This window comes from Mustelus asterias, chromosome 24, assembly GCF_964213995.1.
Source record: "Mustelus asterias chromosome 24, sMusAst1.hap1.1, whole genome shotgun sequence".
NCBI classification, from domain to species: domain Eukaryota; kingdom Metazoa; phylum Chordata; class Chondrichthyes; order Carcharhiniformes; family Triakidae; genus Mustelus; species Mustelus asterias.
In genome coordinates this window covers 20,822,794-20,838,970 of record NC_135824.1, presented here as the reverse complement: position 1 = coordinate 20,838,970, position 16,177 = coordinate 20,822,794, and the positions used below count along the sequence as shown (strand labels likewise).

The window sequence follows — 16,177 nt, the reverse complement described above, 5'->3', positions numbered from 1 at the left end:
CAGTTGTTCCATACTTTTTTTCAAAAAGTAACTATATGCCAAATATTTTTTATCTCAAACTCTGTCTTGTACACATGCCACACGGACAGAGACACAGTGCACTCAATGGCAAACAACAAATGGCAAATGAAAATGACTGGACAAAATAGTTTCCCTCATTTCAATTCTGAGCAATACTAATTTGGTATCACTACATCAGAAAGATTGAAAGAAAATACGAGATGTCAAAAGGGAAAAGTTATATTATGGGATGATGCAATTTACTCTCGAGTCAGGTGTACTGAAAACCTCTCCCACAGGCTTGAATGCCTGCGACTTATTGCTTGACTCAGAATGAAGAACACTACACTTTTGAAAAGTAGTCTACTTTGTTGAAGTTTTTGTTTCGGTGACTACAAAACTAAAAAATATAGCATACCAGACACATTTCATCTGACATTAAAAAGCTTCTTCCGCTATCTAATAGGGTCATTTGATTCTATATGATCTTGGTGAAAGACAGTTCTGTCCTTGGAAGAAAGCTAAGGTGGATTACTAATGGGACAAATGCATCTAAATTATTGGGTAGCTTTGTAAGTTATTAGTGTTAGATCAATGCATCAGTATTTTATGCATTGAAAAAAAGGTGCATCACCTCGATCCCCGGGAAACTGAAAACAATTTGAAGTAATTAAAGTAATGTTCCTACCTTTCTAGTCACATTGGCATCTTGGCCAAGATTTTCCATTCCAGTGGTTAGGTATTGCCTGCGCACCATTGCATTTCACAGAGACAGACTAACCTAAGTGTTGCCAGCAGGATTCCTGCCTCTGTCATGCAATCAATCTTGGGTGGGGAGGGAGGAAAAATACTGACAGGCCTTGGGCCAGTATGCTTTACTTTTTAAAGTAAATCCACCTCAATCTTGCCTTAGAGTATGCAGTCACTTGACTCAATCATGGCTAAGGTAGCCCTTCAAATTGTAAAGGAACCTACTGGTAAGACATGCACTTGCTGTTGATACCATGCATATTATTGCAAATATGTCGGATGATGAATTTATGTCTTGAAAACATGCCCCCTTTGGGGTGTAGAATATGAAGTTGCCTGCACAGCTAGCTCCCTGTCTGATTTCCCATCCCTGCTGCTGTTGTGCACCTGTTCAACCCTGTTCCAGATGTTGTCTACCAGTTATCCTGCCGTGGGCAGTAGAATTCTGTCACAGCCTGTCTTGTGAAGTGGAAAATGCCCAGACTCACCACCATGTGCGGTGCAAATTTAAACCTCACCAACAACCACAAATAATGAAGAAAAATAGAAATAGAGGAAAAGGAGTAAAGCAAAAATGACAGACTGCCCAGCAGTGGATAAAAGAGCTTAAAGTAAAATGTAATTGAAAACGTGACACATTGACACAACTAAAATGACATCTCCTTCTCTTTGTAAAGCCAATTTGAACAGACTAGATCTAAGGAAAACCCACATTCCCATTTTATGTGGAGGGGTTACAAGATGTGAGAAGAATTGTATTGGAGATTCCCACAGGACTGGTTTTATCAAATTATTCGACTTGAGGCACACGTATGACTATAGTGCAGATTCATTTGCTCTAGTTTAGCATGAACAATTCAAGTTCCACAAGGATGCAGATCTGACTTTATGGCCTGCAGCTGCTACCAGTGAAGCTTCATGCCACCAGTGGAGCCTTGCGAAATTGAGATTAACGTGCCTTAATCGAATCTCAACTATGTGCACTGCTCACCAAAGCAATGAAACAAATCATAATTTTCCACACTGGCTGTATTTTATGGATGGAAGGGACTTCCATTTAGCGGCTGTTGGAGCCCAGTTGCTACTAGATTTCAAATTGATATAGGGCCCTTACATTTTGTCTGGCTCCAAATTAAAGGTTTGACCAAAAAAAAGGAAACATTCAGCTTGGAATTCACGATGTGATCAGGTGCCGCTGATGGTTTTTAAACGCTAATCTTCAGTATTACTGTAAATCTCACAAATGCTAGGTACTGGGTGGCAACAATGGTTAAAACACTACCTCTTTACCATGTGACTGAGATTCAAATCCATCTCAGATTGATGGGATAAAAATGTTTTTGGAACTGCTAGCTGTAAGGATCATGTGTGAAAAGTGTTGGGGCAGTCTTAATCAAATTCCACGAAGGCATGGGCAGTGCAGTATGATGACTTTGGGGTTGCGACAGAGGGAGCTTTCTATCTGGTTTTGCTACACCTGACCTGAGAAAAATTCCATTCCAACGTCTTCCATTCTGTTCATAGAAATCATAGAAACCCTACAGTACAGAAAGAGGCCATTCGGCCCATCGAGTCTGCACCGACCACAATCCCACCCAGGCCCTACCCCCATATCCCTACATATTTTACCCGCTAATCCCTCTAATCTACGCATCCCAGGGCATGAAGGGGCAATTTTAGCATGGCCAATCAACCTAACCCACACATCTTTGGACTGTGGGAGGAAACCGGAGCACCCGGAGGAAACCCACGCAGACACGAGGAGGATGTGCAAACTCCACACAGACAGTGACCCAAGCCGGGAATCGAACCCAGGTCCCTGGAGCTGTGAAGCAGCAGTGCTGACCACTGTGCTACCGTGCCGCCCACATTTTGTGTTATGCACAAAAACTTGAGAAGGGGGAAAGAGGAGACGCACGTCATGTGAAACCAGCGTTTTAGGAAAGTGACTGCAATGGACACAAAATTCTCACGTATTAAGAATCCAGAGCACAGTTAATTTTTTTTTTAAGATAATTGAAATATGAAAAGTGAATGTTCATTTTCTGTTTGATGTCATTTACATTAATTAATATTCTCTTTTCCAGGCAATCTGGCGCCGTTGGCTCACGGTTAACTGGTGCTGGATGGGGAGGCTGCACAGTGTCAATGGTGCCCACCAACAAGTTGGACAGCTTCCTGACAAAGGTGCAAGATGTCTATTACAAAGCTGATGTTCAAAGGGCAGCCTTACATACACAGAGTCTGTTTGCCACCCAACCTGGAGGAGGAGCTGCAATTTATCATGAGGCTTAAATAAGTTGTAAGACGTATGGGAATTAGATGGTCTTTTACCCAAAGTAAACCAATAAGCTGATCCACTTATCACTTATTGTTTTGTGTAATTAAAGGAAATATTTATACTTCTGCAAGAAATTTGAGCTGATTACAAACTATTGTTTCTTCACAGGCCCCCTTTTAATTTGTGCTGAGACCATTACTGACGATGCTTTTTTGTGATAAAAGATGTAATTGTAACTCTTAATGTTTTACTGAAAGAGTAGTAGAAATTCACGTGAAGATTCCATTATACACATAATGTCAGTGTTGTCTGATTCTGTCTCTGATTCTGTCCTTACTTCTGTCTTTGCTCCCGCCTCTGCTCCCGCCTCTGCTCCCGCCTCTGCTCCCGCCTCTGCTCCCGCCTCTGCTCCCGCCTCTGCTCCCTCCTCTGCTCCCTCCTCTGCTCCCTCCTCTGCTCCCTCCTCTGCTCCCGCCTCTGCTCCCGCCTCTGCTCCCGCCACTGCTCCCGCCTCTGCTCCCGCCTCTGCTCCCTCCTCTGCTCCCTCCTCTGCTCCCTCCTCTGCTCCCTCCTCTGCTCCCGCCTCTGCTCCCGCCTCTGCTCCCACCTCTGCTTCTTTCTCTGCTCCTGCGTCTGCTTCCTTCTCTCCTTCTTCCTCCACTTCCGTCTCTGCTTCCGTCTCTGCTTCCATCTCTGCTTCTGTCTCCGTTTCCATCACCGCTTCTATCTCTGCTTCTATTTGAAGCTCCTCATTGAGTTCAGTTGCAGTGTTCTATGGAGATTAAGATAACAGTGAAAAGACAAAATTCATGTTTATGTTAACCTCGTGTACTATGCCAGATATTTTTAATATAGCACCTTTAGACTAGAATGTTTTGTGCGATATTATTTTTCTACCCGACATTGGGAAACATCCAACAGGAGGGTGATCAGAATAGGAGTCGACCGCCTATTATAAAGACTCGTTGAAATCCAGCTAGCCTGCATTAAAAACATGCAGGATGGTGTTTCAGCCGAGTGGTTAATTAGTGCATATCATGATGATCGTGTGCCTTTGTTTGGGAGGTGGGTAGTTTGGAATTGATAGATTAATGCAGGGCTAGAAGAAAAATACTGGGATTAATAAAATGTCGTATCACGTCTTAGAAACATTTTAAAGCATGATGTGTTTGACTAGATGCTTTTCTTGGAAGTAAGCAAAAGCATGTGAGATCGTACAAACAGCTATAGGGTGAATCACCCTGCCTGTTCATTTGTTATGATGTGGAGATGCCAGCGTTGGACTGGGGTAAACACAGTAAAATGTCTCACAACACCAGGTTAAAGTCCAACAGGTTTATTTGGTAGCAAAATACACTAGCTTTCGGAGGGCTGCTCCTTCGTCAGGTAAGTGGGAGTTCTGTTCACAAACAGGGCATATAAAGACACAAACTCAATTTACAAAATAATGGTTGGAATACGAATCTTTATAGGTAATCAAGTCTTAAAGGTACCGGCAATGTGAGTGGAGAGAGCGTTAAGCACAGGGTAAAGAGATGTGTATTGTCTCCAGACAGGACAGTTAGTGAGATTTTGCAAGCCCAGGCAAGTCGTGGGGGTTACAGATAATGTGACATGAACCCAAAATCCCGGTTGAGGCCGTCCTCATGTGTGTGGAACTTGGCTATCAGTCTCTGCTCAGCGGCTTTGCGTTGTCGTGTGTCGTGAAGGCCGCCTTGGAGAATGCTTACCCAAAGATCAGAGGCCGAATGCCCGTGATCGCTGAAGTATTCCCCAACAGGAAGAGAACACTCTTGCCTGGTGATTGTCGAGCGGTGTTCATTCATCCGTTGTCGTAGCGTCTGCATGGTCTCCCCAATGGACCATGCCTCGGGACATCCTTTGCCCCGAGGCATGGTACATTGGGGAGACCATGCAGATGCTACGACAACGGATGAATGAACACCGCTCGACAATCACCAGGCAAGAGTGTTCTCTTCCTGTTGGGGAACACTTCAGCGGTCACGGGCATTCGACCTCTGATCTTCGGGTAAGCATTCTCCGAGGCGGCCTTCACGACACACGACAACGCAGAGTCGCTGAGCAGAGACTGATAGCCAAGTTCCGCACACATGAGGACGGCCTCAACCGGGATCTTGTGTTCATGTCACATTATCTGTAACCCCCACGACTTGCCTGGGCTTGCAAAATCTCACTAACTGTCCTGTCTGGAGACAATACACATCTCTTTAACCTGTGCTTAATGCTCTCTCCACTCACATTGTCTGTACCTTTAAGACTTGATTACCTATAAAGATTCGCATTCCAACCATTATTTTGTAAATTGAGTTTGTGTCTTTATATGCCCTGTTTGTGAACAGAACTCCCACTTACCTGATGAAGGAGCAGCGCTCCGAAAGCTAGTGGATTTTGCTACCAAATAAACCTGTTGGATTTTAACCTGGTGTTGTGAGACTTCTTACTGTGTTCATTTGTTTCCAGTAATATTGAGTACAACCTAATTTATAAACACAAATTGTGAAGTGGATCTTGAAGTGACAATCTGCCTTCTAAGCAAGTTCATACTTTTGCAGGTGGCTGGCATTGACGCCTCAGTGGATGTGGGAACACATGTAAAATGGATAAGCTGGGTGTTCAAAAGATGTGCATGAATTTGTGCAGTTACTTTTAGGCTTGTCCTTGTGATAGGTGATCTTCAACCTAGGTTCCAAAATGGGTTGATCTTGCATATCCCGTTCAGTCACAAATAATAGCATTGGTAAATTATCGATGCATGCATTGACTGAATCTTGTACCTACTTGCTTGTGGAAACAATTTTTCTATACATCCGTTGACAATAAGTCATTTAAAAATAAAATTCTGTAACAATTAAATTATGCGGTTGTATTTGCTATTTATATTGTTGACGAACAGTTTTGTAACTTGAACATTCTTGGTCCTGCAAGAATCTAAAAATCGTAAGACCTAATGCATCAAGTACATTATTTAGTTTTTATTAGTTAAGAAACTTCATTATTGTTAACTATTTACAGATCTATTCCAGTGTACTTTTGTAACTAATGCCTCAACCATGAAATATTTCTTTTTTTTTGCCAAAGTTTTTCTTACATTAACACTGAAAGATCTTTTCACACTGTAATTACAGAATAGCTAAATATATCAGTTTCATAGAATGAATCGCAGACATAAATTCCATCAATGAATAGTGGTGTTCAATTCAAATCGTGATCATATAATATATAAACTTACCAATCCGCCGTTGAGTAACTCAGCTTCATAATCTGCACAATTGGAGAACTCCTTTTTCAGCCTAAGGTGATTGAAAAATAATTTGAATTCTGCAATGAATTGACACTTCTAACTTTATGACTATAGCAGGTTTTTATGTAACTTCTGTAAAGGTCAAAGTCTCTTTCAGATTTTATTTTTTTCCACACAGCTCTTACAGGTACTGACTCATGATGCAACAAGGTTCCAGAGGTAACAATCCAAGTGGTACCATGGCAATATTTTCATATTTAAATCTCAGGTGTCAGAGACTATTCAACTATGATATCAACACGGCAAACTAAAATCTGTCCTCACCCACCCTCACAAAATTCACACTTTTCGTGGAGGTTACTGGATAATGTTCAGAAACAGGATCAGATTTTTATACTGCTTGTAAATTGTGGGGGAATTCCCACTCTCGTTTTCGTTGGGCGAGATCGGTGACAGGAGTGAAAATTCCAATGGGAGGCCCAAATTCCGTTTCATGCCAACATGAAGCGATTGTCCTCCCGCCCCCACTCCGACATGATGGGAATCCTGACATTGAACATCAGGATCTCCGTTGCAATAAGTTTACATCTAATTATCAGGTCATTAAGCCTAATAACCCCTCCCACCCCCTCCCCCCCCCCCCCCGCCATCCACTCTGTTACATAATCTATTCACGTTGGCATGCCGGAAGATGAACTCGCCACAGGAGTTCAGGTGAGTATATGGCTTGGGGGAGTCATGTCTGGGCATGGTCCCTAGCAAAGCACGGGAATTGCTTTCTGGCAGTGGGGGCAGTGCATGGGGAGGTTCCGTGGGATGGGGCGAATGGTCTTCAGTTTTGACTTTTCTGTTTCGGGTCATCCTTTATAAAAGACAATCTTTTAAAAACTAAGTTGCCAGCGTTATGTAGTGGGAACTGCTCCTTCATTTTTTTTCAATTATCAGCCAAGCAATACAGTGGAACAAGTCACCATAGAGGCTAACAGCTTCCACACCGCTTTTCCCATCCACTGTGCCATCCTGTGTGTTTGCTGTGCCTCTTGAACAAGAGCGTTTTCAGCCTGCTTCCTAAGTGGTTGACAGCGTTTGACAAGGCAGTATGTAAAGGACACTTACTAAGCGTTCCCACAATGCGTAGACATTGTGATCAGGCAACTTTGGCAGCTCTAAAGGTCATTCACCTTTCCTAAGTAGCTGATGTTCTTTGAGCTGGGAATCATCCTTGTAGTTCTCCGCTGGACCTTTCCAATGCCACTTATTCCTCAGTCCTACTCTCTCAGCCACTAAAAATTGTTGAGCTCAATGGATAGTTGTTATCCGTAGCCCTGCTCCAGTCACAGCCTGCTACAGTTCAACAGAACCATGTTCCCTCAGCGTAGTTCACTAGATTGGCACACTCCCACATCTCTTGCAAGACCTCGATACCCACATCACCATGAGATTTCTCAGTTGAAAATGACATGGGTACCCAGCGTGAGGGGCGGGGTGGGGGGAATCTGTGATTGGAGAATCAGTAAGTACACGAGGGGACAAGGAAAGGGAAAACTATGATTGGATGCTCAGGGAGTACACTGAGATAAATCTTCAGGATTTTTTTAAGGATGTGACCAGTAGAGTGGACAAGGGTGAACCAGTGGATGTTGTGTATCTGGACTTTCAAAAGGCTTTTGACAAGGTCCCACAAAAGAGATTAGTGAGCAAAATTAAAGCTCATGGTATTGGGGATAATGTATTGACGTGGATAAAGAACTGGTTGGCAGATAGGAAGCAGAGAGTGGGAGTAAATGGGTCCTTTTCAGAGTGGCAGGCAGTGACTAGTGGGGTACTGCAGGGTTCAGTGCAGGGACATCAGCTATTCACAATATACATTAATGATTTGGACAAAGGAATTGAATGCAATATCTCCAAATTTGCAGACGACACTAAGCTGGGTGGCAGTGTGTGCTGTGAGGAGGATGCTGAGAGGCTGCTGGGTGACTTGGACAGGCTGGCTGAGTGGGCAATTACAAGGCAGATGCAATATTATGTGGATAAATGTGGGATTATCCACTTTGGTGGCAAAAACAGGAAGGAAGACTATTATCTGAACGGCAGCACTTTAGGAAAAGGGGAAGTGCAACGTGGCCCGGGTGTCATGGTGGAACAGTCACTGAAGGTTGGTATGCACGTACAGCAGGCAGTGAGGAAAGCTAATGGCATGCTAGCCTTCATAGCAAGAGGATTTGATTATCGGAGTAAGGATGTCTTGCTGCAGTTTTACAGGGTCTTGGTGAGGCCACACCTTGAGTATTGTGTGCAGTTTTGGTCTCCTACTCTGAAGGAAGGACATTCTTGCTATTGAGGGAGTCCAGCGAAGGTTCACAAGATTGATTCCCGGAATGGCAGGACTGACATATGAAGAGAGACTGGAGCGACTGGGCTTGTACTAAATGGAATTTAGAAGAATGAGAGGGGATCTCATTCGATGAGAATTGTGAACCTGTGGAATTCTCTACTGTTGAGGCCAGTTCATTAGATATGTTCAAGAGGGAGCTGGAAGTGGCCCTTGCAGCTAAAGGGATCAATGGGTATGGAGAGAAAGCGGGAGTGGGATACTGAAAGTGCATGATCAGCCATGATCATATTGAATGGTGGTGCAGGATCAAAGGGCTGCACCCATTTTCTATGTTTCTATAACAGGAGGCTGGGATTGGAGGATCAGCAAGTGCAGCAGGTAGTGGATCAGCAAGCACTAAGGGGAAGGGGAGCTTGTGATTGGTGGATCTGCAAGCACAGAAGGGATGGAGTTGCCATCATTGGTGGTTTAACAAGCATCCGCAGGGGGTGTGTGGGGCCAGTGAAGAGTTGCTTCAAAAATTTCCAGGGTTTGTGGAAACTTAGGGCACTCATGGAAAGTTGCCTGTACCGTTTTAAAGCTCTATGTAGTTTCCGATTTTTTGCCGCTCCCCAAATTCTGCTGCCCTTGCTGAGTGATTGCACCTGGAGCCAATTCCTTTTCCAACGTACTGAATGCCTACGGATCCCACAATGTTCTATCTTGTGAAGGAACCAACCTAGTGTGAGGTACCCTATCAAAAGCTGTGTAAAGTCCAGGTAGACAATGACAACCAGATTTTAAGATAAAGGCAAAATACTGCGGATGCCGGAATCTGAAACAAAAACAGAAAGTACTGGAAAAACTCAGCAGGTTTGACAGCATGTGTGGAGAGAGAATAGAGCCAACATTTCGAGTATGTTCAGACTTGAAACCCTGGCTCTATTCTCTCTCCATAGATGCTGTCAGACCTGCTGAGCTTTTCCAGCATTTTTTTATTTTTGTGACAACCAGACTTTACTCATCCCCTGCCTCAGTCTTGAAAGGAAGTATCTGAGAGCTGATTTATAGAGGTGTATCAAATAAATTGTACAGAAAAGATTAATGTGGAAAATTGCCTTTAAGTTACAAGAGTAGCACAAATAGGCTTGGGTCCAAACACACAGAAGGCAAATTTAGGATGGATATCAGGAAGTTATCTTGCGATCCAATGAATGTACAGTCACTGCATCCACTTGTTTCTTAAATACTTCCATGGGTTATTTCCCTTCAACATCCCCTCAAAGTCCATTGAAAGATTTAATTGATCTATGTATTCAGCTATATATTTCTGTACAGTATTTCCCTTGCTGTTACTGCAGCTATCTGATTTAAATATGAACAGCACTGGTCACAGTGTAACGTGCCTGGTTTGATTGTGAATATGATATTCCAAAATGTTGCACTGACAGAACCCAGAGGCTACATCAATAGTACGCATTATCTCATTTGACCGTTAATATGCTCACAAAAGCAGTGTCATAGTTCTGGGAACACATTCAGCAGTTGCCATCTCATTGCTTCAGGCAACATCAAAATCTCATGCTCATCAATAAAAGCAGTACAAACCTGTCAATTTTTTTGTTAAACTGGATACGATCCCACCGTAGTTTTTCAATTGCCTTTTCGGTTTGCTCATATAAACTAAATGGCAGGGGCAGATGGGAAAAAAAAGCAGAAAAAATAAAAACAAATGAATCTCTATTCCATGTGCAACACTGCTTTCATTGCATATTAAATGCTGTGTAAGATATGTATGCAATTAGCACTACATAGGTGCAAACTTTACTCTGAAATCAAAAACTTTGCTCAAGTATTTTTTAAAGTAAGAATCAGCATGGTGATAGCGTGACCTCAAACCAAAGTAAGCGGAGACTTTTAACTTACTCGAATCTTTGCTGTTGGCGTACTTTGCTGAACCTCTGTGCTTCTTTGATTAGATCTTGGTAGGTTGGAGCAAGTGGCGTGCATTGGTTTTTGTTAAAGTTAAAACGATAACTACTTGAGGACTATTTAGTGTCCTAAGATAGTAATTGCCTCGTTACTTTTTTCTCATTAATCTTGCAATTTCATGCTTAAAGATAGAGGACAAGTTAAGAAAATTGAGCCAAAAACAACAGTAGAATTCTTTTTAAAAACAGGGTCCAAATCAGCTCTCTGCAACTCAACTTAATTTCGAAACCTCCTGGGATAATGAACAAAAACCACAGGCTTCGTTAAAGGTCAAGGCTTAGCATTGGAAGTTTAATCACCAACAAATTAATTCAAAACTTAAAAAATCCAGACCCAAATTAGACTCTTGTGCTGCAGGCATGCATTTGGCTGTATGTTCCTTGCTAACAGATTGCTACCACCATGTTAGCCCACCCACCAAATTGTAAATTAATGGTTCAGGTTGATGGAAAGGTAAAATAAAATGGATAATCTTCAGCTGTAGAGCAAATTGATATGGCAACAAGATTATTGCAGAGTATTTAATTGAAGAAAATAATTTCTTCATTCCTATAACATTCTAACTTGATTACTGAACTTGTGAACTGTGAACTAGCTTAGTACTAACCTCCGTGTGACAGTTTCTACTTTCATTTCTAACAATGATTTTTGAAATAGAAGTTTAAATTTTTCATAGAAATATACTGTTCACAATATTCTTCGAGAAATAGTTTTGTTTCCAAGTAAATACTTTTAAACTTGCTTTGTTAGTCAGTATTTCACAATTGCATTATTCATGTAAAATATATGGGAGGGGGCGGGGGGGGGGATTCTCCCATCCCGCCAGCCACAGGAATTGTAGCAGGCGAGGGGGTGGACCACGCAAACGTCCATTGACCTCGGGCAGGATTCTCCGGCTTTGGGGTGAGCACAGCCGGAGAATCCCACCCGTGATTTTACATTCTTTTTGTTTGAGTAAAAAGAAATCTAGATTCTGTGCAGCTTACTTTAGTCTTACTGAAGATAGTATACTGGTTATAACAGATTGTAAAATGTGTTTTGCTCACAGCATGCCAAACATTAAGGAACTTTATTAAAATTGGTTCCTATCAATTTCAATAGCTAGTAATCTTCCATTAACGACTATTTCATTATGTATCGGAATTCAGGATTAGAAATAGTTACACTAACTGGTCCAGCAAAATAAAATAACCACCTTGATCTGAGATGGCCTCAGGGTTCCTCCTGGGCTGCAACTTGGATGTTAAACACAAAGATGTTGTAGTCAATGTCAAGTGGACATCAACTCAAGAGACCAAGAGATCAAAACCAATGTCTTGCTATTGCCAATCCTATTATTCTGGCATGCCGGTTAGCATGCATGACCAAGTATTGAGAGGTAGGTTTTGGTCTTTTCACAGATAGCAGAGTTTGCACTTGTAGCAATGTGTGTTCCGGTGATATGCCAAAACATCTCTGTTCCTACATAGAAGGATCTGGAATTTATCTGCAGATGGTTTAGACAATCAGAATAAGAATGGGCATTGTCTACTTGGGAATACCAGGCAATCTATTGGGGAGGCCAAATCAGTGTGATCAACCTAAAGATGAAATGGGGACTGACCTACACAATCTGAATAGCAATATGCCACTGCAACAATATGAAGTTACTCAACTTTGCTTGCATATCCTTTCCACAGTGTAACAGCCTTCTTTCAAATGTGCTATTTTGCATAAGGAAATAGAACTACAATGCTTTGCTAAAAGAGAAAGTGCTGACAACTTTGATCTTGTAACTCGCTCATGGAAGTACTGAGTGATTTCTTTTTCATTAAACCATACCTCTGGTAGTCCCAGGGTCTCTTGCAGAAAAAAAGCATACAGTTTTGTAGATTTTAGATTATGGTCATGCGAGGGTTAAAGTTAATGATAGGGTTAAAGTTCATGCCAATATGAGAAGCAAAAATCTAAGTTGTAAACTATCCGCTGGGAGTATTCTGCTGTACAAAGGAAGGCGATGGCTATGAGGATAACAACAAAGATGGTCTGAATGAAGACACTGCCTTGGGGAACCAAAACTAAATCTTAATTTGATATGACTATCCGGCAAACCGCCTGCTGGAAGCAATTATACATTTAGGAAGGATAGAACTAATTAAGATGGTATTTAGTTCCGAACGACATTAGTTTAATATGTAAACAATGATGCCTACATTGTACCAGGGGACAACAGATGTAATTTGGTGTAAGACAACAAGACTACATTGTACTTTTGGCATTTCCTCCAATAAGATGGTGTTACTGAAAATTGAATGAAAATCTCAAGGTGATAAATGATTTAGTTGAAAATAACATTAAGAAGTGTCATATAAGTACAGAAGTACAGCCCACATTACAGTGGTGGTTTCCATATGTTACTCCCAAAAAGCTCAGATTACTTAAGGAGAGTATTATTTTTAAATACAATTATGAATAATAACCCTAATCTGATTATTTTTATTATTTGCCTAGGAGTGATTTTACTTTTAGTCTTAAGTTAGATGAACCTCAAATTAAACTATGTTGTTAAATTCATGCATTGTGGCATGAGAATTTAACAACTTTTAAGACCTTCATTATTACCTTTCCTGTCCTTTATCAACCTCATCGCCCGATGGCAATAGTTATCGCCCTACCATTGTTACACAATTGATGAAAACTGCAGAAGTATTCAGGTACTTTATTACATTCTTCAAATATTTCAATTTATATTTAAGTTCTAAATTGCCATATTCTCGTTTCCCACTGTTAAATGTCCTTGATCCAACTTCGACAGACCCAAGAGGCATAAGATAATTTATCATGTATTAAAAGTGGTTATGATTTAAGTCAGATTAGTTTGCCGGTGCAGCCAGCAGCTGTTGTGTGAGGTTGTCAAGCTCAACTCAAATGCATCACAATCACACCACTACAGCGTAAAATATTAATATTGTTTCTACTATGAAAAGGTTTGTCATTTTACCGTTAACAGATTGCAGAATAAAATAATATAAGGACTTGACATTGCAAAAAAAGCTGACCCTTAAAGGATATGGATCTTTTAAAATTTCAGTGTGTTTCGTTTTTGGTCCGGTGGTGCTCAAGCTTCCACCGGCTATCTTCTTCATGTTGATAAAGTGGGCTACCAGAGGGCTCCGACCAGAAAGTCTGAAAAGTAAATGTTGAAATTCCGGGCCTCGGCCAGCATAGGATGACTGTGAAAAGATAAAGTTAAGATCACTTTACTAATTGACTAAGAATATAATAAAATATACAATTCACGACTTTTTGTTTCTCTTCAATTAGTTAGATATTCCATGATTTCAAATAGTTAATCAAAATATATCTGCGACCATTTAGACCCTTATGCATCAAGCCACAGCTGGAGTATTGTGTGTATTTTTTTTAGAAGTCATTCATGGGATGTGGGCATTGCTGGCCAAGCCAGCAATTATTGCCCTTGAGAAAGTAGTGGTGAGTAGTCCGTGTGGCGTAGCTACACCCACGGTGCTGTTAGGGAGGGTGTTCCAGGATTTTGACATGGTGACACTGAAGGAATGGTGATATATTCCCAACTCAGGATGTGAGTGGCTTCAAGGGGAACTTGCAGGCCATGCTGTTCCCATGTATCTGCTGCCCTTCTTCTTCAAGATGTTAAAGGTTGTGTGTTTGGAAGGTGCTGCTGAAGGAATCTTGGTGAATTCCTGCAGTGCATCTCGTAGCTGGTGCATCACGCTGCATTATGTGCCAGTGGTGGCGGGATTTAATGTTTATGGATGGGCTGACAACCAAATAGGCTGCTTTATCCTGGATAGTGTTGAGCTTCTTGAGTGTTGTTGGAGCTGCACTCCAGGCAAAGTGGAGATTATTCCATCATGCTCCTGACTTGTGCCTTGTAGGAGAGGCTTTGAGGAGTCAGGAGATAACTTATTCTCCGCAGACTTCCCAGCCTCTGACCTGCTTCGTTAGCGACAGTATTTATATACTAGTCCTGTTCAGTTCCTGACCAATGGTAAGCCCCAGGTTGTAGATAGTGGGGGATTCATTGATGGTACTACATTGAATGTTAAATTCTCTCTTGATGGAGATGGTTAATCCCGGCACGGATATTACTTACCGCTTGTCAGCCCAAGTCTGGATATTGTCCAGGTCTTGCTGCATTTGGACATGGACTACTTCAGTATCTGAGGAGTTGCAAATACAGATGCACCATAGAAAGCATTCTTTCAGGTTGTTTCACAGCTTGGTACAGCTCCTGCTCTGTCCAAGACCGCAAAAAACTACAAAGGGTCGTGAACGAGGCCTAGTCCATCATGCAAACCAGCCTCTCATCCATTGACTCTGTCTACACTTCCCACTGTCTCAGAAAAGCAGCCAGCATAATCAAGGACCCCACATACCCCAGACATATTCTCTTCCACCTTCTTCCGTTGGGAAAAAGATACAAAAGTCTGAGGACACGTACCAACCGACTCAACAACAGCTTCTTCCCTGCTGCCATCAGATTTTTGAATGGACCTATCTTATAATAAGTTGATCTTTCTCTACACCCTAGCTATGACTATAACACTAGTTACAGGATGACATCAGGGCGGTAGTGAGAGATGACATAGGTTCTATGGAAAAAAAGGTTGAATCCATTTGGGTGGAAATTAGAAATAATAAGGAGAAAAAGTCATTGATAGGCGTAATCTATAGACCACCAAATAACATCACAGTGGGGCGAGAAATAAACAAAGAAATAACTGATGCATGTAAAACTGGTACAGTAATTATCATGGGGGATTTTAATCTACGTGTCGATTGGTCAAACCAGGTCGGTCAAGGTAGCCTTGAGGAGGAGTTCATAGAATGTATCTGCGATAGCTTCCTTGAACAGTGTGTAATGGAACCTACGAGGGAGCAAGCTATCCTAGATCTGGTCCTGTGTAACGAGACAGGAATAATTAATGATATTACAGTTAGGGATCCTCTCGGAAGAAGCAATCACAGTATGGTTGAATTTAAAATACGGATGGAGCGTGAGAAGGTAAAATCCAAAATCCAAGTGTCTTGTGCTTAAACAAAGGAGACTACAATGGGATGAGGAAGGAGTTTGGCTAATGTAGATTGGGAGCAAAACCTTTATGGTGGGACAATTGAGGAACAGTGGAGGACTTTCAAAGCGATTTTTCCCAGTGCTCAGCAAAAGTATATACCAGTGATAAGGAAGGACTGTAGAAAAAGAGATAATCAGCCATTGATATCTAAGGAAATAAAGGAGGGTATCAAATTGAAAGAAAATGCATACAAAGTGGCAAATATTAATGGGAAACTAGAGGATTGGGAAATCTTTAAAGGTCAACACACAGCCACGAAAAAAGCTATAAAGAAAAGCAAGATGGATTATGAGAGTAAACTGGCTCAGAATATAAAAACAGATCGCAAAGGTTTCTACAAATATATAAAGTGAAAAAGAGTGGTTGAAGTAAACATTGGTTCTTTAGAGGATGAGAAGGGGGATGTAATAACTGGAAATGAAGAAATGGCTGAGGCATTGAACAGGTATTTTGCGTCGGTCTTCACCATGGAAGACACAAAT

The 16,177-nt window shown here is 41.6% G+C and overlaps 2 protein-coding genes across 2 annotated transcripts in view; one reads left to right on the top strand and one right to left on the bottom strand.

Moving 5' to 3' along the window:
* The window catches only part of galk2 (galactokinase 2), a 121,403-nt gene extending 117,503 nt beyond the window's left edge, over positions 1–3,900 (top strand). The window contains exon 10 of the mRNA XM_078241405.1: positions 2,838–3,900. Within this exon, the coding sequence (XP_078097531.1) occupies positions 2,838–3,045 (208 nt within the window). The 3' untranslated portion in view covers positions 3,046–3,900. The remainder of the gene's footprint in view (positions 1–2,837) is intronic.
* Positions 3,901–13,517: 9,617 nt separating this feature from the next.
* The window catches only part of LOC144511021 (protein FAM227B-like), a 232,064-nt gene continuing 229,404 nt past the window's right edge, over positions 13,518–16,177 (bottom strand). Inside the window, exon 12 of the mRNA XM_078240995.1 lies at positions 13,518–13,811. Coding sequence (XP_078097121.1) covers positions 13,518–13,811 — 294 coding nt within the window. The remainder of the gene's footprint in view (positions 13,812–16,177) is intronic.